The following is a 21,227-nucleotide window of genomic DNA, read 5'->3' as shown; positions in this document are numbered from 1 at the left end:
AACGCTGCAGGAGCTGCGGCGGAGCTGGGATGGAGAAACTGTCAGACGGGAACAGGCAGTGGTCCGGGAGCCCGCGAACGCTGGATGCTCCCGAGGACGGTGCAAAGCCTTCATAAAGCACCTAATTGTGCAAAACTCTCTATATGGGGACATTTATTCCTGACCCCAGCTGGTGCTCAGCCTGTTCCCTGAAGCATGAAGATTAATAGTCTTCAGGATGCTTCTTTTTTCGCCCCCAAGGTGCTGTCATTGCAGATGTCATTTGGTTTTTGGAAGTTTACCAAACCCTCCACCTTAATAGCTCCACATGGCAGTGAGCTTCCCAGGTTAATCACCCCGGGAACCCAAAAGAAACGCAGAAGGGTGGCACCCAACACGGGCCGTGCCTCGGGCGGGATTCACCGGGTGCGCTCAGGGAGCAGCGTCCGCAGGGCTGAGCCAACAGCAGCAGCGCTGGGCACTGCAAAAGCCCCTTTCTTCCTTATTTTCCAGAGGGGACACCCCCATTCCAGCACCACACCACCCACCCCCATCTGCACCGCTTCGGCCGCACAGAACAAGCGTTTTCTGTCCCCCCGTCTCCGGGTGCTGCTCGGGGAAGCTGGGGCTGTCCCGGTGCGGCTGCGGCAGGGGTGACTCGCAGCAGCATTACACGCATGATTACCCTTCAGATCAGGGGAACAGGGGCTTAACTGCGTGAGAAACGGCTGTTATTCAGGTAATGGATTTACAGCACTCACTACTAAAGTATCAGACACAGCAATTTTTTACAGCTTTCACGCTGGAATTTATGGCTTAGGGAGGCGATCTCCATACGAAGCAGGGATCATTGCCTTATTTAGTATCTGAGGAGGAAAATTTATGTTTTTGCCAAAGTTTGTTTTGAAAGGTAACCTGCGGGCCCCCCCGGCCCCGGCGCGCACGGTGCGGGGTGACGTGCGCTCCCCGCGGCGCACAAGGACGGAGCCGTCACACGCGCACGTCACACGCGCTTTATGCCACGCGTGCGGGCTCAGTCCTTCAGCTGAAGGCACCAGGAGCCCCAGAGAATGAGGGGCCGGCTCTGGTCACCCCCCTGCTTAACCAAATACAGGCTCAGAGGAAACCTGCTCCTTGTTCTACAGCCGACGGGTCTTTGCGCTTTTCCTGCGCCGTCTTCCCTGTCGTGGGGCCTGAGCAGGCAGACCCGCCAGCAGGCAGGACCTGCCCCCGAATGCAGCCGGTACCGGCCCACGAGCTGCACGGGGGACGGGCTCCACCTCCCAGGGATGTGCACCCCGCAGGATGGGCACCGGCGCTTTGGGGCAGCGCTTGCACCCCGGCTTCAACCGGGATGAGCTGTGCAACCCATCTCCCACAGCAGCCCTGGGGATGCGGGGAGGCTAAACTGGGGTGTCTGCCCCCAAACCCTCGAAGGCCCCGCTCCCACGTTGCCCTGTGCCAGGCCGGTGGGAGCAGGACGGGGGCCGTCCCTCCTACCTGCTGCTGCTGGAAGTGCAGGAGCTCCACGGGGCTCATCTCGCCGTTGGTCTCCCCGCCGGCGGCTCCTTCGCGCCCCCCGGCCCCTCCGCCGCCCCCGCCGCCATCGGGCTGGTTGCTGAGGCTGCTGACCCCGTTCTGGCTGGCAGGAGCGGAACGGATCGTCTCCGAGGCAGATTCAACCATCATGACTTGCTAGCAGGACCTGGGGAGGAGAGAGCAGAGTTGGCAACCCCCGGTTGGCGTCCTCACCCCCGGGGGTCTGGCAGGTACACGTGGGGACGGGATGTCAAACCCCGGCCAGTTTTAGCCGCGTTCAATTTGCTCCAACAAGTAAACGCGTGGCGGTGTGAGCTGCCATGGTCTCGCTGCCAGCCCTGTGCAGCGAGGGGCGAAGCAAGTGCAACCCGTCCCTTAGGAAAACACCGCGCTTTCAGCTTTCTCCCAGCCTGACGCACGACACGAAACCCCAGGAACTCAAGCATTTTTCACAGAATTGCAAAATATTTCACTTTGAGAAGCTGGAGATGGCAAAGCTGAAGCTCCAGCGGGGCTGCGCACCAAACACACGGAGCCCGCGCCACATATTTCACCATGAAAATCTCAACAAAGTTGACACATTTCCTCAAAGGCTTCAGCTCCCAGCAAAGCAGCACGAGAAGTCAGCCGGCAGAACGTTTGCTGCGCGGTTGAGGAAAAGCAAAGGCACCGCGGAGCTGGACGGAGCAGAACGAGAACAGGGCAGCGCTCCAGCAAACACCAGCCGGGGAACCCCCCTTTCCCCCAGACGCTCCATGCCCTGCGAGGACCGAGCCGGGTCCTGCGCGCTTCGATCCGCGGTGCAGGGGCTGAGCCCCAACCAGCCCCGGCGCGGCGCCTGAGCCCCGTGCGGCCAACGCCAGCTCCTGACCCCGCGCCCAGCGGGGGAAGCACCCGCACGGGAGGGACCCCCCAGCAGCTACGGGGGTTGGGTTTAAACCGCTAAGACGAAGAGTTCTTGCTCAGTTGGGTTTGATTTGTCAGCTGTAAATCCAAGGGTCTCCTTTCCAGGAGAAACTCCTGGGTTTCGGGCTGACAGCAGAAGAAACACCCATGTCCAGCACCCAAACCGGCCGAGTCCGGGGCTGCATCCCAACCACATGGTGTGGGGGGACACCGGGATCCCCCGGAGCCCGGGGCCTCCCCCTGCTCCCCAGCACACACTCTGCTCTGCGGAAAAGCAGGACGCGGGTTTTTACGGCATCCCTCCCCATCAGCAGGTACCGCGGCGCGCTCGGTGCTCCCCGCTGCGCGCTCGGTGCTCCCCGCTGCGCGCTCGGTGCTCCCCGCGGCGCGCTCGGTGCTCCCCGCTGCGCCCGCAGAGTTTGAAACACAAGGGAATAAAGGAACGGGGACAGGGAGAAGAAATACTGTGTCTCCCTTTTTCTTCTCTTTTTTTCCCCCCATCTTCCCCCCCAGCCCCAAAAGACAGAAAGACAAACCGCGAACAACATAATTGCTGAAATGTGGCGTGTAATAATAGCTATTCAGAAGCTGATCATTCATATTAAACAGGGTGAAGCAAGCTTCTCATTTGCATGTTTGAGATTATATGCATTTCAAAAGTCATTTCCGCAGGGTATATGACTGACATTAATTCCCAGGCGGAGCTGCTGGCTCCCTCCCGCAGCCCCGGCGCCACCGCACCCGCACGGGGTGACACGAGGGTGACACGAGGGTGACACAAGGGTGGCACGAGGGTGGCACGAGGGTGGCACGAGGGTGGCACGGTGGTGGCCGTGGGACGGCTCAAGGTTAGCGGGTTTACTGGTGCGGGGCTGCTGGAAGCGCAGGAGCCGGGACGGGCGCGCGGCGGCCGGAGCAGCTTCCCGAGGAGGGGCCGGGGCAGGACGGGACGTCGCCTACAGATGCTGGAAGAAATAAAACACCTTTCAGCCTCAAAAACGAAGTTTTCTCCTTCCCCCCGCAGATGTCAAACAAGAGCCTGCAGAAATATTAAATTATTGCCGTTGCTTTTCTCGTTTTCCTTCCAAATCTCCGCCGCCTGCTCCGTGTTGGGCGGGCGGCCCCGCGGGGAACGCCGGGCTCCGAGCGTCCAAGGCAGCGCCACGGCCAGAAACTCGGCAGCATTCAAAAGGGATCTGACTTTTATACGGAGAACAAGAATATCCAGAGTTACAACAGGAAGTGTTCAAAAAAACTTTCTGGAAAGGATATAAAACTTTCCTGGCTTCGGGGCACAAATCGAAGCTGAACTCTCGGGAACTGGGAGGAAATCTCTGCTGTGGAGCTGTGACCCTGGAGCTGTGACCACGGGCTGGCCGGGCCGGGCCGGCCCCATGGGGCAATGCCGGGACCCCGTGGGGCGATGCCAGGACCCCGTGGGGCAATGCCGGGACCCCGTGGGGCGATGCCGGGACCCCGTGGGGCGATGCCGGGACCCCGTGGGGCGACGCCGGGACCCCGTGGGGCGACACCGGGACCCCGCGCGGGACACCCGGCCAGTTGGGCTCCCTCTCCAAGCCCAGTAAAACTCCGCTTCCCGCCCACGAGCCCAGCGGGATGCTGGTGCGTCCGGGTTCCCAGCGCGGCAAGGGAAGTCATAAAAGAAAGTAATAATAATAATAATAAAAATATTTCCATTCATATAAAAGTTTTACAAAACCTTAAAGAAAAAAAAAATAAAGGCAGTGTCTGCAATGTTCTGAAGTCAATTTAAACTGGGAACGAGCCCTTCTGCAGGCCGGGCTGGTCCGGACGCTGGAGCGCGCGGGGAAGCGCGAGAGGCGGCTGCGGCGCACGCGTGATCCCGCGCAGCGCAGGGCTCCGCCGCACCCCCGCTCCCGCTCCCACCTGCGCCGCTTCAAACACGGGCAGCAGCTCCGGGAGGCTCGCACGCCGGCACCCAGGGGTTACCAGATCAGACCTGCCCCCGGGCTCCGCGGCAGGGCCCGTCCACACAGCAGCAGACACACCGGATACAGCACAAAAGGATGGTTCTACTTGTAAGGGGAGGGGAGGAGACCCCTCTAATGGCAACGAGCAACAGAAGCTGCACAAATGGATCGCTAATTGCCATTTCAGACTTAAAATCGCTTCACTGAATAAGCACTCTGCCTTTTTTTTCACCATTACTTAAACGCACACCTTTGGCAGGACAAAGAAATGGAAACACAGAATTACCAATGCAGTGAAGAATCTCCCTGCTTTAGCAGCACCATATGGCAATGAGCGTGTATTAATTACTGTTGCTTCCTAATTAACAATTGCTTCACGCGAGCAGTAACGTTTCCCTGACAGCCCGACTCGCCGCTCACCTGTACGGTGCACACGCCATGCCGAGTCATCAATTCAGTTTTATTGACGCCACCCCCCCAAACAGCCACCATACCAGGGGTTTCCAATTAACACCTCCACACTCTCTAATTAACGCAATTAACAGACTGATGGATGCCCAGAGCTTCCCTGGGAGGGAGGGTGTGGATCAGCGGACGGGGCTCCCGCTGTGCACACGTGTGTGTGTGTGTGTGTGTGCGCGTGCGTGTGTGTGCGTGTGTGCCTGACATGTGTGTGTGTGTGTGTGCGCGTGCGTGTGTGTGTGCCTGACATGTGTGTGTGTGTGCGCGTGCGTGTGTGTGTGCCTGACATGTGTGTGTGTGTGTGTGCGCGTGCGTGTGTGTGTGCCTGACACGCGTGTGCACCGAAGGACGTGGAGCCTTCAGGACATTCAGCATTTACAGAGCAATTTCTCCCCTAGAACTTCAATGAATTTTGGGGCATCCACACCCCCCGAGGCGATGCCGCTTCCCCACTCGTTCAGCTCCGCAGAGCTACAAGAAAACAGCGCTTCCAGCGCTCGGGACACGCAAAACCAGGTACAGCCAAGAGCACGAGCTGCCACGGAGCAACTGCCTCAACACCTATTTTAGCCGCTTCTCCTATTTTTGAACACCCTCAATACCGTGGTCCTCAGGGGCTCCGTAACTTCGGGCTGCCCTTCCCGGGCCGCCGGCAGGACCGGCGCTGCGTGTGGACGCAGTGTCACAGGTGTCCCCTCCCCGCTGCCAGCGGGTCCCTGGCCCCAAGCCCCTGTCCCCATCCCCAGTTGGCAGCAATGGGTGCCCCTTGGCCTTTGGTTTCCCCAGATGCAAAACCGAGAGCATCCCCATCTTGAAACCACCACCCGGGAGGGAGGAGGACGAGCAGCGGGGACCACGGGTGGGAAAACGCTCCCTCCACATCCCCACGAGCCCAGCGAGTCCCCAGCGCTGAACGGCGCTTTGCGAGGGACAGCACAGAAGACGCAGGTGACACCGCGCGTTTGTGAGCCCCCCGCTGCTGTCACGCTCCGGAGGCTTTTTCCACCCTTCCCACCACATCCCACCACAAAGTGGTTTTCCAGACGCTTCCCCGCAGTTCCAGCCTCGCCAAGACCCACGGAGGCACAGGGCTCCCCGCGGCACAGCGAGGGCTCTCGCTCCGGCGCAGGAGCCAGACGTGCCGGCAGCCTCTGCCGCGGGTACCGGTGCAGGACGCGGGAGCACGGAGCGAGCAAACCCAGCCACGGGCGCTGGAAGTGCCGCGGATGCTCCTCTGCGCACCGGGAGGAGGTGAGGACTTGATCCCAGGCACCGGATCTGCTCCCAGCTATGGAAAGTTGAGCAACCTGCCCGTCCGGATCCAGCACCGCCGAGGCTTTAGGAAGCGGCTCGCTAATCTTAAAAGGCTTTGGCTTGAAGAGAAGCAGCAGCCGGGATTGCTCAGAGTGGCTTTTTACCCTTTAATTAACACATAAACACATGGAAATGTGGAAAGGGGATTAAAATAAAAGTCTGGGGGAGCTGAACCGATCTAGAGCATTACCGTAAATTAAGAAGAGATTTAAGGAACCAAGGACTGGCTAAGCCCGGGCACTGCTTTAATGGGATCTCACCTCTGGGCGCTTTCATCTCCCTCTTTCATCTCGCTCCCAGCGACTTCTTTGGGAAGAACCAACCTCCGGGCGCTCGTCCCCAACGGCAGGCAGACCTGTGCCCTCCGCTCCGCTCCGCGGTGCCGGCACCGCCCCGGCCGCGCTCGCGGGCACAGCGACCGCCAGGCAGCGCAGAGCTCCAGCCGCTACGCAGAAGCCAAGCGAGAAACACCGCAGCGAGGTGTTTTCCTCCCCAAATGGTGGGTCACCCATTCGAAGAGCCTGGAGATCAGTAAGGGAAGTCTCGGGGACCGCGCGGTGCCGGTCAGCAGGATGTGGGGACACGGCCCGGGTCCTGCCGGGAACACCCGCCTCGCCGACGCGGCTCCCTCGGAGCATCCTTGGCTCTCCGGAGCTCACACCAGTGAAGACACCTCGACCGCATCCAGCTCCCAGCGCCCAGCCCAGCGAGGTGTCCTGTGTGGGGACACGGGCACCCCGGAGCCGGCAGCCGTCCCGGTCCACGCCGAGCCCCGCGGGCAGTCGCGCCGCGGGCTGGCCGGACACGCCGGGCCGGTGCCGGGCACGCGCCGGGCGCTGGGGCCGCTGCTCCATCCTGCGCTTCCCTCCTTGCGCTCTCGAAAAGATTAAAAAAAAGAGAGCCCCACTCCATCTCATTAAGAAAGTAAACACAAGAGCCGTCTAAGTGTCTAATTAAGCTTCTAATTAGTCCCTGCTTGTTACTAATGCAAATTAGATTACGCTGCTTAACTACAGCATGTCCACAACACCCTTGTTAATTGCGGCCTTTTGAAATTAAATTACTCCCTAATTAGCATATCAAAGCCATTGATTCGGAGCCAGGAAAGATGAGGGCAGGAGGAAGCCCAACGCCAAGTTTTGTTAATCAGGGACGTCTAATTAAATAGTGACGTGGTGCACGGGGGCTCCCGCCTCGCTGCTCGGAGCTGCATGTGTGGGCCCGGGGGACCCTCGGTGGGTGCCGGTGCTGCACCTGGTGATGGCACCGCAGCTGTGCCGGAGCATCCTGGTGGGTCAGGGGGCAGGGGGAGCGTCCAAATGGGCTGGGGTTCATGGGGAAGCATCCCGGTGGGTTGGGGTGCAGGCGGAGGGTCCCAATGGGTCGGGGTGCAGGGGGAGCATCTGCACCCCAGCAGGTGGAGCGAACAAGGCTGGGGTCAAAGCCCAAGCCCCAGGAACCCCCACGGAGCTACAGTGGCTCCCGCAGCACCAGGATCGGGCCCTGGCAGCGGGGACAGAGGTCAAAGCCCATCCCAATTTCCCATCTCCAAAAACTTGCTTTTGTTCTGCCCAATGTGTTCCAAATGGGAACTCAAAGGGAAAACAGCCCTGCAGCCCATGGGAACAGGGTCACCCCCTTTCGCCAGACCCCACAGAGCACCCCAAAATCCTGGGTACCACAGGTGGGAGCAGAACAGGCACCCAAGGGAGGGCGGGCAGGGCTGGGAATGGGCAATGGCATCTCTCACGTGTGGGACCCCAAATCCAGCGCCGCACTGAACCCCTGGCTGTGGGGATGGACAGGACAGCGCGTGGCATGGGGGGGCACCAAATCACCCCAGAAAATGATCACCCCAGAAAATGCACCCCAGTCACCACCAAACCACCCCCCCCAGCACCTCAGTCACCACCAAACCGCCCCCCCAGCACCTCAGTCACCACCAAACCACCCCCCCCAGCATCCCAGTCACCACCAAACCGCCCCCCCAGCACCTCAGTCACCACCAAACCACCCCCCCCAGCACCTCAGTCACCACCAAACCACCCCCCCCAGCACCTCAGTCACCACCAAACCGCCCCCCCCAGCACCTCAGTCACCACCAAACCACCCCCCCCAGCACCTCAGTCACCACCAAACCGCCCCCCCAGCACCTCAGTCACCACCAAACCACCCCCCCCAGCACCCCAGTCACCACCAAACCGCCCCCCCCAGCACCTCAGTCACCACCAAACCGCCCCAAACCCACAGCGGGACACAAATAACAGGGGAACCAGGGAGGAGCCTGGACCCAAACGTGAGCAGGTAGAGCACCAAGGAGAGCAAGAATGAGCAAATGCCTCGTTTCTAAGCTATTTCAATAACTCCATGAATGACCCAGTTCTTTACATTTTATAACTTTTCCTTTTTTTTTTTTTTAAAAAGTTGGAAAGGAAAAAAAATCAAGGGATGAAGATTGGAAAAGTTTAATAGAGGGAGAAAAAGTCTATTAGAACAAAAAAGCAGGCGGCCCGGCTCAGGGGAAGAGCTGAAATATGAAAGAAAGGAAAATCACTTCTCCGGCTGCCGAGCCAGAACCGAGAGGAGCGGGGCACTCTCCGCTGAAAAGAGGGAGATGCAAATGAAATCTCCCACATCCCCGCCGAAGAAAGGAGGAGGCCGGGCCCCGGCCGCCCCGCCAACTCGCTCGAGCCCCAACTTCGCGTCTCTCCCCGTCTCAGAAGTTATAGGAAAGAGGGATGAGAGAAAGGAAGGAGAAAAGGGTCCTTTATACAGAAGAACTCCAGGGAACGGGGGAGGAGGGTGGGGAGAGAGACAAAGTTTAATTCATTTATTTTATGAGATGAGTAAAAATAATATATATTAGAAAAAGGCAGTTTTATAATGTCGCTGTTTGGCAGCAGCAGCGGAGCGGGGGGAAGCGCTCAGAACAGAAGGGCCGGCTCCAGCCCCCCGCCGCACAGGCCTCTCTCCCAACGAGATTCAATTAATTGATAACAAGAGGCATCAAATTAATTTTTCAAGGATGTTAGATTTTGATGAAGGAAAAAATCTCTCTGATTTTAATCGGGGCGGCGTTTAAAAGGCATAAATGAATATCCCTTTCTAATCATCTGAGGCGCCGAGGAAGCACCAAGCGGTTAACGTGAAAATTCAAATCGTTTAATTAGGGGGGGTCGGGGGGGCCGAGGTGGGGGAGGGGACCCGGGCTTTGCTGTTTAAAGAGCTTTATGAAGAAATTATTTTAAAATTATTTCTTTCAAGCATCCGTGCTCTTCGCCCCCACCCCGAAACGCACACGCACTCGGAAAAACGCGGCTCCGAGGTTCTCCTGAATAGAGACCATTCCCATCACGATCTAATTAACAAAAATGCTAATGAATAAGGTGGGGAAAAAATTCATAGGGAACAAAAAGATACTGCAAACTCCCAGGAAAAAACCCAAACAGGAGGGAGAACGCGCGATTCCAACACACACAGCCCGCTGCCCACAGCGGCCCCAGGGACGGCGCTGCAGGGACGGGGCTGCAGGGACGGGGCTGCAGGGACACGGGGCTGCAGGGACACGGGGCGTCCTCAGCACTGACGGTTGCACACACACACGTGCACGGCTGCACACACACACACGTGCACGGCTGCACACACACACACACACACACGTGCACGGCTGCACACACACACATGCACGGCTGCACACACACACACGTGCACGGCTGCACACACACACACACACACACGTGCACGGCTGCACACACACACACACACGTGCACAACTGCACACACACACACACACACGTGCACAACTGCACACACACACACACACACACACACGTGCACGGCTGCACACACACACATGCACGGCTGCACACACACACACGTGCACGGCTGCACACACACACACACACACACACACACACGTGCACGGCTGCACACACACACACACACACACACACACACGTGCACGGCTGCACACACACACACACGTGCACGGCTGCACACACACACACACGTGCACGGCTGCACACACACACGTGCACGGCTGCACACACACACACGTGCACGGCTGCACACACACACACACGTGCACGGCTGCACACACACACACACGTGCACGGCTGCACACACACACGTGCACGGCTGCACACACACACACGTGCAGACATGCAATGTGTGCACGCCTGCGCACACGTTCACACACACCGCACACCTGCACGCACACTGCGTGTTTGCACACAGGTGCACGTGTGCACGTACATTGTGCACATGCTTGCACACACACTATGCATGCCTGCACACACACACTTTCGCACGCGCACATTGTACACGTTTGCACACACACTTCTACACACTGTGCATGTTTGTGCACATACACGCTCGTGCACACACGCTTGCACGTGCACACACGCTCCTGGACATTGCTCCAGGACCCCGCGCCAGCACCTGGGTCCATCCCACAACTTCACACCAGCAACTTGCAAAAGCTCCTCCAGCACCTGCCTTGCACACACAACATGCTCTGCACACGCGACACGCTCTGCACACACCTTGCACACACAACACACCATGCACACATCTTGCACACGCAACACACTCTGCACACGCAACACACTCTGCACACGCCTTGCACACACAACACGCCCTGAACGCACCAGGAGCTCCCCTGCCCGGCCCCTTTGGGCAGAGGGAGGAAGGGAACGACCCGGGGTAGGTGCGGGACAGACGGACCAGGCCCGGGACAGACGGACCAGGCCCGTGGAGCCATGGGTGTGAGCGACCCGGTGCTGGGACAGAGCCCCCAGGTCAAACCCCGAGCGAAACTTCCCAGCTGAGTCTGCGTGAAGTCAGGCTGGACATGGCTCAAAGTCTCTTCTGGCCTTTAAATCATCTGTAGGGCAGGAAAACCAAGCCACGGTGCCTATCGAACAGGAGGGAGGAACTCGGATGCCACAAGTCTTCCCAGACTCCGTCACGTTTGCACACAAATTCACCCAGAAAATGCTCTGTTTCACATGCTCCCTGCCGCACACTGATGGTTTCTACCGCACATCCCATTTCTATGCAGGAAGGGCCCGGTTTCCATCCAGAAATAACGCGGCTCACAAGGAGGAGACGAAAAAAGGCAGCAGGGGGGAGAACTACCCTTGGGCACTTGCAAACTCCAGGTTGAGGTCCATTCCTTTGCATCCAAATCAGAGGCCAGCACAACCCCAGGCCGGCTCCATCCCGCAGCCACACGCCTTCAAACAACCTTCCTGGTTTTAATTCTGCAGCTCGGCTCCATCTCACACGGATTCAGCACCTCCCGCTCTGCCCAAGCACCCGGCAGCCCCAGCACCCCCGGCAAACTGCACCCCAAAGACAAACCCACAGCCCCAAAGACAAACCCACAGCCCCAAAGACAAACCCACAGCTCCGACATCTCCACCTGGAGCAGCGACTGGAGCAGCACCAGCAACCCCTCCTGCACTTTCTTAGAAGCTGGGAAGCGGCGCTTAGCAAAGAGAGGGCTGTGCCGGGGCCTGCGCTGGGAACGGTGATGGGCACAGGGCCACAGCGTCACACCGGGGATCAGGAAGGTTCATGCAACATTTTGGGCATTAGGAAGAGGCCAAGGCTCGGAGGGGAGGCACGGAGCATCCCTCCAGCCGGGGAAGCGTTTTTCCCCATGCAGACCCTCTGCTGAAACCCAGAGAACGCCAGAGTCCCCTGTGCTCCTTCCCCGGATGCTCGGGATAAGCGGTGCTCATCTGCACGTCCTCGTCACTGTTCAGTGTCCCCTCCAGCACCCTTGGCCGGGGAGTCCGGCACAGTGACCCAGTGCACCCAGAGCTTCCCTGCTCCCGGCGGGACCGCAGCACCTCCGTGGTTTCGGCAGCACAGGGGGGTGATCTGGTCCCACAGCAGCATTCCCAGGTCGCTCTGATCCATCTGCGCATCCCAGAACGCACACCGGGACACAGCACCTTCCCGAACACGGGCAGCACATCCCGGCTTTATGGATGGGGACTGGGCTACGGAAGGTTCAAGCGAATCGGCAGAGGTGGTGCAGCAAACCTGTGGCAGAGCCCATTTGCTCCCCAATCCCTGCCCAGCCCAGGTGATGCCTCCCGAGGGCGGTTTGATCCGGAACACGCTCAGCACAGGGTGCGCGGACACCAGAAGCCACCAGCACCTTCCCGCTGGCGTGGGACAGACGGGTCCGTGCAAACCCAGGGGTAAGTGCCACCAGCCAGTGCCACACGCATCCTCACTGCAGAGCACGCTTGGGAAAACTGTGGGTTTTTCCTCCCTCCATCCCTCTTAAAAATAACCTGCATTCTTTAAACGTCAGTTGATGATTCCCCATCGCAAGCTGCACCACCCCACACCTCGGCCAGGCCCGCGGGCCCCAGCTCTGCAGTCCCAGGAGCCCACGCGTGGGTGCTGGCGCAGAAAAGGGCTCGAGGTGCCCGGTACCCAGTGGCTCTGACGGGTCCCTCTGCCCGGGGAGAACCCACCGCCGGCCCACGGGAACCCCAGCCAGACACCCCAGCAGCTGCTTTCTGTAGCGGGGATCCCAGGACCCCGGCGCAGGCCCCGCGTGGCTCCGGGGGTGCCAGGAACGGCGTCCCCGGCTGCGGCACACGCGGCAGCTGCACCGCGGCTGGGCCCCCGCCGGCTCCTCCGCAATCAGGTCACGTCATTTTTCCGCATCTCCCGCTGAGACAGGGTCACACACAACCCTGTCCCCCCGTCCCCAAAGCGCATCCCCCAGGTGGGGAGCGCATGCTCCATCATCTCTGGCTGTAGGAGACAGTGACATGGGGTCTGTCACTGGCCACCCCACACGTCAATCCAGGGGACGTCCCCCTTCCACCCCAGACCAAAATCATCACATCACATCCTCTCTGGGGGCAGAGGACAGGGCTCCGTCCCTCTGTTCCTCTCCCAATAGCCCAAATCTACAGCTGGAAACTGAGCAGCACCAACACTCCCCAGCGCAGCATCCAGCGCTCCGGTACGGCCGGTACAAGTGACCAGATGGCATCGACCTTCCCCGAAGCCAGCGCCAATCCCCAAACGAGTCCCCTCCCCTGTTAAACTCCATCTCACTGCATTTCTAAACGGACCAGCCTTTTCATCCGGGAAGATTTTAAACCCACCAGCTCTATAACCCAGTGACCCGAGGGAAATGGCTCCAGCGCTGCTTTTGCCAGCCACACGGCCGGCGACGCTGGTGTTCGTGCCGGTGCCGTACCTGCGTGGTGCGGGAACACGGCGGCGTTTGATCCCTGGACACAGCTGCTCAACAGCCCCGAAGTCTGACCCAGATTTGGAGCCGCAGCTCCACTTCCCAGGGAAAAGGACATTTGTTCAGGGCTCAAGCCCAACGGCATCAAGGGAAAGGCTTCAAGAGGTTGTGAAACAGGCCCTAAAAGCAGACTCTGCCTCGCTAGGTATAAATAACAACCTGGTTTGAAAGAAAAGCGTGAATAACCTGAACAGAACGGTGCTGAGCGGGGAACGACCCCGACCTGCCCGCTGCATCCCGAGAGCCCCGAGCAGCCTTCGGAGGCGCGGGAGCCACCGGGGGCAGGACGACCCCGGACCGGCACCGGGGGGCCGAGACAAATCGGGAGCGATGGGACGCGCAGCAGCACCCTCCTCCTCCTCCCCCACCCCACGTTTACCCGCACGGCAGGGGACAAACGCCCCTTTTGTTTTCCAAATGAGAAATCGTGTCGATTTTGAGGTTTTAATTTATTAATGGTGAACATCTGTGCCAGGCGGAGCAGGCGCAGCCCGGTGCGCCAAACCACGCTCCTGGCAGAGCCGGAGCCGAGCGCAGGGCACAGCGCACGGGATGGGGAGGGGAGACCCTCCCTGCCCCTAAACCAAACCACAGCCCGCCAGGGCCCTGCTGAAAACGCCACGTAAAACCGGCACCGCTCTGGTCAGGGAGCGACTTCACTGTGGGGAAAGCAGCTGGGGGTAAAAGCAGAAAATGTAAATACTTTGGAGACAACCTCGGATAAAGACGAAGTTGGGGACACACAGAAGTTACGGGACACTCTCCCCACTTTATTTTCTCTCCTTCTATTTCTTAACAGGCCCAGCGACGCTGTATTTGTATTTGAGATCAGTTACCCCGTGCTCCAGGGCCTTTCTGCCCCGGTGTCAGGTCTGGCTGCCTCAGGAGGGATCGGCTGAGGAAGGACCAGCCCCGTGGGGGACACCTGGGGTGGCCCGGAGCATCTCCCCCATCTCACCACACCCCTGCCCCACCAGCCGGAGAGGGACAGGGATGCAGGGCCACAGGATGGCCAAGGTGTCCCTGAAGCCTCATGTCCCCATGGCGTTTGGGGACAGTCCTGCAGGCAGGAGCATCCCCCAGAAGCAGCCAGGACGCTGTGGCCCGAGCAGAGTGGGCTGTGCCAGAAACCACATCCCGCGGTGGCCGTCGCAGCCGCCGCACCGTGACCCATCACGACACGTGGGACCGGCAGCCGACGAGCGACCCCGCGCCAAGGAGCGCCGGCGCAGCCACTGTGCGAACACGTCCCCAAAGTCACCGCGCAAACACCCCCGCTGACCGGCAGCTGCGCACAATCCGCAGGCACAAAACCAAAGGCGAGGGGCCGCCAGGAGGAAGGGACATCCCGGGCAGACGGGATCCCGGCGCATCTTTCGCTCCAAGTTAAATTTTGCATTAAGCAACCCACCTCGAGCCTTCCTCCACTGTCCCCCTTCCCTAAGGTGCCGTCTTTCCCCAAGCCCACGGCAGCTCCTGTGAGGTGGTCCCCAGCCTGAACTCGCTACGGGCGAACAGATAAAGGACAGTGCCCAGCTCACAATAAGCTGGCAAAAAGAAAGTCACTCACCTAAAATCTACGGTTTGCGAAATAATCCAGGACTCGGAGGACGCAAGGGAAGGGCCGGAGGGTTTGGGTCAGGGCTCCGGCGGCTCCCGGCCCTCGGGGCAGCTCCGCAGCGCGATGCTCGGCCGCCCTGCCCTGGACGTGCTCGCTCCCCGCACGGCACCGTTGGTGTTTTATGCCTTTATTGGCCTCGGCGCTGTTAAATCCCACTAGATAAACCCGGCTCTGCCGGCGACCTGGCAAAGGTGTGTTGAAATACGGTGTTTCCACACCGCCCGCTCCAGGCGAGCGGCTCATCCCGGGTTTGCTTAAACGGGAGTATCCGTGCCCGAACAAATACACCCCCCGGGACAGCACCTCCTGGGCCGCGGAGCTGCCGCACAGCCCTGAGCACACAGCCCTGAGCACACAGCCCTGAGCACACAGCCCTGAGCGCGTCCCCATCGCTGGGCCTTCCTCCCTCTCCTCCTCCTCCAGCCCGGCCGCTCTCCCGGTGCCACCTCCGCCAGAGCCGCTCACGGGGAGGAGGTTTGGCCAGTGAGGCAGAATAAACAGCTTCCAACCGCCGCCAAACCGGGGCCCCCGCGGGAACTTTTTCCCCCTCTAGTACCTTTGTTTTTTGCATCTTTCCGTGGGTTTGAAATTAATCTTCAAAAAAAAAAAAAAAAGAACAGTTTAATAACGGCACTTGTCGCTCCGGACAAGCACACCCAGGAGCCCCTGACAGCGCCGGCCGCTGGGACCGGAACGCATTGCCTCCCACTTTGCACACACTCCCTTATTTTGCTAAAAACCACTCATGTTTTGCCGCTGACCGGAGCCGGCGGCACGAGGGGCCGTTCCGCTCAACACACAGCACGGGACCATTCGCCGGCTCACCAGGGCACTATTGAGAGCCGGGAGGCAAACGTCGCCCAGGGCCGGTGAACCCGGTACCCGCTCGCTTCACCTGGGCAGAGCTGCTCTCAGACACAGGTGTTGGGCTGGGTTTTTTGTTTCTTTCTCCTTTAAAATAACAAAAGGAGGATCCCAACTCCCCGCGCCAAGCGCTTTGCACACACCGGGCTCGTGTGTGCGGGTACCGGGTGCCGTCAGCGCACACATCGCAGGCCCTCAGTGACTTCCCGCCGGCTCCGGCCCCGGTCCGATCTCTCCTCCAGCAGGATCTTTCTAAACCAAGCGTGCGGACAGACGGGTCCGCCGTGCGGACAGACGGGTCCGCGCTGCCGACCTCCGCAGGGAGCAGCTCTCCTCCTCCTCATCCTCCTCCTCCTGCGCTGCTTCTGCCTCCCAATTCTCCCCTTTCCCCGATGCTGTTCCACTTGCAAACACTTTTGTCACGGGCAGCCTGACCACCAGCACCATGTTTCCCCACAGACCTGCCTGTGCGATTGCCAAAAGGGGGTTAAATTAGGAAAAGTTAAAAAAAAAACCCTCTTTGCTGTATTTCACACAATGAACACTTGCAGTGGGGGGTGGGGAATAGGAAGTTTTCCAGGCTGTGCCCAGCCCCATTCTGATCTGCGAGTTGTATCTGACTTCAAAAGGTGCAGCGCAGGCAGCAAGGGGAGGGGGAAGGTTGTGCCGGACGATAAAAGGTGACCCAGCCCTGCCCGCTGCCACAGCCCCGGGGCCGTGCCCCAGCCAGCAGCCCCAGCAGCTCCTCTCAGGTGCATCTGGTCCCCAGGGCCAGCGCACGGAGGGTTCTACATCTCCCGAGGAGAACGATGGGTTTCCAAGTGCATTTGCAGTCTGCGAGGTGCCCCCCGCCCCGTGTGCCCCCGCGGAGGAGCTGGAAACCCAAGGAGACGGGACAGGAAATGTGGAGTTCCCAGCTCCAGGGGCGGCAGGTGACGGGGGGCAGGGGGCATTTCGGGAGCTGCGGTGCAGAGGGGGGTGGACCCGGGATGGCCCCGAGGAGCTGGGACCCCCGCACCCGGGGAGGCGTTGGGTGTGAGCAGCGGGAGCATCCCCACAAAACCCCCCCAACCACCTGCGGCCGCAGCGCGGGGCTCTCCCTGCCCCCAGCCCGCCGGCGGGGCCGGGGATGAAGGGCAGAACCCCCCCAGCTCTCCTTCCACAAACAACAGAATTTCCCTAAATACTTCCGCCTCCCAAACCCCACTTCGCAGCGGAAAAGCGACGCAAAGAGCCATAAACGTGTATTTCTTTTAAAGAAGCGAAAGAAAAGCCGCGGACTCTGCGCTCTCCCGCCTTTCCCCGGTGGGAAGAATGAGCCCGTGCGGCGGGGGCTCCGATCGCCCCCCACCTCGCTGCCACAAAGCAAACCCAGCGCCGCACCTCTGTTCCCCGCCCCCCCCCCCCCGCAGCACCAGCGAGAGAAGAGGAAAAGGGGGAAAAAACAATAAAAGGAGAGAAAAAGCTGAAAGGCTGAGCCTCCCCCCGGCCCACCGGAGCCACAGCCGCAGCGGCTCAAAGCGTCCCCTCCCCGGGCAGCAAAGAAAAGCTCCCAGATCTCCGGCAGCAACTTCACAAGTGAGTGCACTCGCATTCCTGCCGGGTTACGGGAGAGAAAGGGCGCGGGCCCGCCGCAGATCTTTTGGTGTCACGGATTTTGTACGGTGCACAGATTTCTTTCTAAACGTGTCCTGCTCTTCCCTTCCCAGCGGGGCCGTGAACCCCCAGCGCCGTCCTTCCCCGGGCAGGAGCTCACGGGCTGGACGTGCTGCTTACTGCTATCGTTAATTATCTTGTTTTTCAGTATCAGCCCCTTCCCCACCTCCCTCCTCCCCCCAGCAGCAACTTCAATCCGTTTTATTCCGTGTCGCTGAGTCCCAGCCGTCCATGCACCGCACCCCTTCCCTCGCCCCAACCGGCGAGCGGGGGCACCCAGCGCCCCCCCGGCTCTGGGACCCCGTTGGGTGCCACATCCCCGGGGTGCAGGGGCTCGGGGGCTTCTCCCGCCGATCCCATCCTCCCGCGCTTCTCCCTCCTCCGCCGGGTCCGACTTGGCGCTGCGGACGGGGCCGGTTCCTCCCGGCGGTTTGGGCTTTGCTGAGGGATCGATCCGGATCGTCCCCGTCCCAAACACCCACCGAAAGGAGCTGGGGATGGGGGGGAATCCGCAACAAACCCACGCGACACCTACTAAATGAAAACTACAAAAACCCAGGGAGGTCTGAAAGGCTCGGAGCGCGGTCTGCGGGAGCGCTGGGGGCTCTTCCCGGCACCACAAAGGGCTCCAGAGCCTGGACAAAAGCTGCCCGGCCCCGCACCAGCGATCCTGCCCCCTCTCCCCCACGCCCCCCCCAGCGCGAGCCCAGCAACACAGCGGGGCCAAAAATACATAAAACGGGAAATGGATAGATTTTCCAAATCTGATTATTTTCACCACCCACACACCCACCCCGGGGGCTTGTTGCATTTTTTGATGGACTTTAAGGTGGGGTGGGAAATAAAAAAACTGATAAATAAACCAAAACAAATTAAGAGTTGGATTTCAGAAGAGCCTGAGACTTCGCTGCGTTTCACTGGGAACACGGGAGGCTCGAAGGGAGCGCGAACACCCAGGACCGGGTCACACACACGCTGGGCTGATTCAACATCCAACGCCTGCTCTCAGCACAACGCATTTCTCGCGTAAATTTTTAACGCACAAGAAGAAATTTGTAAAAGTAAATCCTACTTCTGGTTTGGGTTAAAAACAACCCAGCCTTTTAATACAGAAACTAATAACGTTTTTATTGTATGCCCCACGGCTCTACAGTGCTCGCGGAAAAGCGGGGTCTGAACGCGGCGCTGAGCTGGTTCTGAGTGCGGCACAAGGCGACTCTCCGGGCATCGCGATCCCCAGCAGGACCGGCGGGGATGGAAGAGCCGCCCGAACCCGACCAGCGATCCTGGGGAGGAATTCGGACACAAATTCCTCCAGGACTATATTAAGAACAGCAAAATAAAGAAATTCCCAGTGCAAGTTTTGGAAGCAGGCACTTCCCAAGCACCACTCGGAGCAGAGGGGACCTCGCAGGCGCCTGTGAATTATCCCTGCTTTCCCCTCCGCACACTTTATTCGTGTTTAAAGGCGCTCGGGAGGGACGGGGCAGACGGCCCTTTGCGTATTTTCTTTCAAAAGGGGAAAAGAAAAGAGAAATAAAGAATCACTCCCAAATGGAAAAAGCAAAACCAATTAGGCTCCACTTGTTCTGCCCTACGCACACCTTCGGAACGCGCCTGCCAACTCAAACCAGATTTCCTACCACCAAAAGAAATATTCAGAGCAATCTGCTGCTAACGCAGCACTTTCTGAAGCGCCTCTTCTCTTTTAGTGGGAGAGAGGGGGAGAGGGGAGATGAGACAGAGGCGCGTTTGTTCATCACCCAGACAAGGGAGACGGATCAGGGAGAAAAGAAATAGCCGAGAAATATGTGAAGTTTGCCGGGGCCGGGAGAGCATCTCGCAGGCAGGGCGGACGCGGGGCCGGGAGCGGGATGCGAGCGGCTGATCGGAGCTCCCGCCACCAGCCTCGCTAAGCCATCTGTACCCAGGAATTCCTCAGCTCCCAGAAGACGACAGCTCCATAATAAAAACTCTTTCCAAACACATTATTATTACCCATATTCTTAGCAGCGTCCGAGCCAGCCCGCGGAGACCCCCCGCAGGCAGTGGGTGTCGTGGCGTGGATATAAAGATCCCCCCAAACTCTAGGGAAAACACCCCCAACCTCGCTCCCCTTTCAAACAAAGACACCCCGAAGCCTCTCAAACTTCGCGGCCAGGTGAACCGCGGGCACGGGCGAGATGCGGGACGGGCTCCACTGCAGCCGAAACCCCCCTTCGTCACCAAACCTGCCGGAATCGCTCGCGAGTCCCCTCCAGCTCCATCCGAAGCCGCGTTTGCCCGGCTCTCCGCTCATCTCGCAGTCTGGGTTATTATTTTAGACACGCGGAGGGTTTCCCAGGACGCTGCGGAGCGATGGCCGGGCTGGCTGCAGGTTGACGGAACGGCGGCTGCTGCTTCTCCCAGCAATTTCAAAACTTGGGCCTGACTTACTGATTTATCTCGGAGGAGGCAATCGCGCCGCTGGGCCGCTCGGCACGGAGCGGAGGGGCTGGGGCCGGGTTGAAAGCAATGGGGGGGGGGAAGGAAAAAAACAACAAAACAACGACCCAAACCTCCCAAGCAGGCGGCATTAAAACAACACCGCTGGGGAGTAAAGAAATATCGGGGGAAAAATAGGAAGCACCAACAAAGGAAGCGCGGGGGCAGCCGCGCTCCCCCCGGCGCGAAGCCCCTTTCTCGGGTGCTGGACCCCAGCGCGGCTCCGGACCCGGCACCGGCAGCGCGAGTTTCCCGGTGTCCGACCCCCTCTCCCCGAGGGGGCTGCGCCCCCCTCCCCTCCGCCGGCCGACGAAACGCCCCGGGGGGCGGCGGAGACCCCCGGGCACGCGGAGCCGGGGGCGGGCTGGACCCTGCACGCAGCGGGACCCCCCCGCTCCCCGGTGCGCACCGAGCTCCGGCCCCCCCGGGGCCGCCCGCCGCCCGGCTCCCCGAGCCCCGGCCCCGCTCCCTTTGTCCGGGCGCCGCAACAAACTTCCGAGCGCGCCGCGGTCGAGCGCGGGGAACGGAGCCGCCGCGCTCCCGGGGGCGACGGGGACACGGGGACACGCGGCCGGCGCCCCCCGCCCGCCCCACACCTGCCGGTGGCCACGGGGCCGGGGGGGGCGTCCCGAACCCCTCCGCCGGCAGCGGCTGCGGCGGGGGCAGCGCGCACTCCAGCCGAGGGGAGCGGGGACACGCCGGACCCTCCCGCCCGCTCCCGCTCCGCTCTCACCCACCTGGTCGCGCCGAGCGCCGGGGTCCGCGGCGGGCATGCGGCCGCGCCGCCTCTCACCCGCCCCCCCGCCTTCCCCAAACTTCCGACGGGGCGGCCGCGGCGGGGCTGCGCGCTCAGGAGCGGCGCGGCATGGCGGGGGCTCCCGGGCAGCGGCGCCGCCGCCCCTGGCGCCCTGCGGCGGCTGCTGGGCGGCGCCGGGCCGAGTGCGCCCGGGCCGGCCGGGCCGTGCTGCCGCTCAGGTCCGGCTCGGCGCGGCGGCGGCGCGGGCGCGGCGGCGCGGGGCGGGCGCCGGCCGCCCTACCATAGTTCCTCTAAAGCAGGTGCAGCCGCTTTCCCCGCCCGCCCCCCCTTCCTTCTCCTCCTCTCCCGGCGGGCTGGGGGCGCACACCCCCTGCCCGCCCTTTTTTATTTTTTTTTTGGGGG

At 60.6% G+C, this 21,227-nt stretch overlaps 1 protein-coding gene across 4 annotated transcripts in view; it reads right to left on the bottom strand.

Moving 5' to 3' along the window:
• The window catches only part of FOXP4 (forkhead box P4), a 54,997-nt gene extending 33,976 nt beyond the window's left edge, over window positions 1-21,021 (bottom strand). The window contains exons 1-2 of one of the 4 annotated variants that reach the window (XM_065854737.2): window positions 20,806-21,021; window positions 1,480-1,684 (exon numbers count right to left, since the gene is read on the bottom strand). In XM_065854737.2, the coding sequence (XP_065710809.1) occupies window positions 1,480-1,668 (189 nt within the window). In that variant the 5' untranslated portion in view covers window positions 1,669-1,684; window positions 20,806-21,021. The remainder of the gene's footprint in view (window positions 1-1,479; window positions 1,685-20,805) is intronic. The other 3 variants (XM_065854740.2, XM_065854738.2, XM_065854741.2) reach the window with 3 other exon arrangements.
• Between the last annotated feature and the right edge of the window lie 206 nt (window positions 21,022-21,227).

This window comes from Patagioenas fasciata, chromosome 21, assembly GCF_037038585.1.
Source record: "Patagioenas fasciata isolate bPatFas1 chromosome 21, bPatFas1.hap1, whole genome shotgun sequence".
Taxonomy (NCBI): Eukaryota; Metazoa; Chordata; class Aves; order Columbiformes; family Columbidae; genus Patagioenas; species Patagioenas fasciata.
Note: the sequence above shows the minus strand (reverse complement) of the source record. Positions and strands in the feature narration are given on the sequence as shown.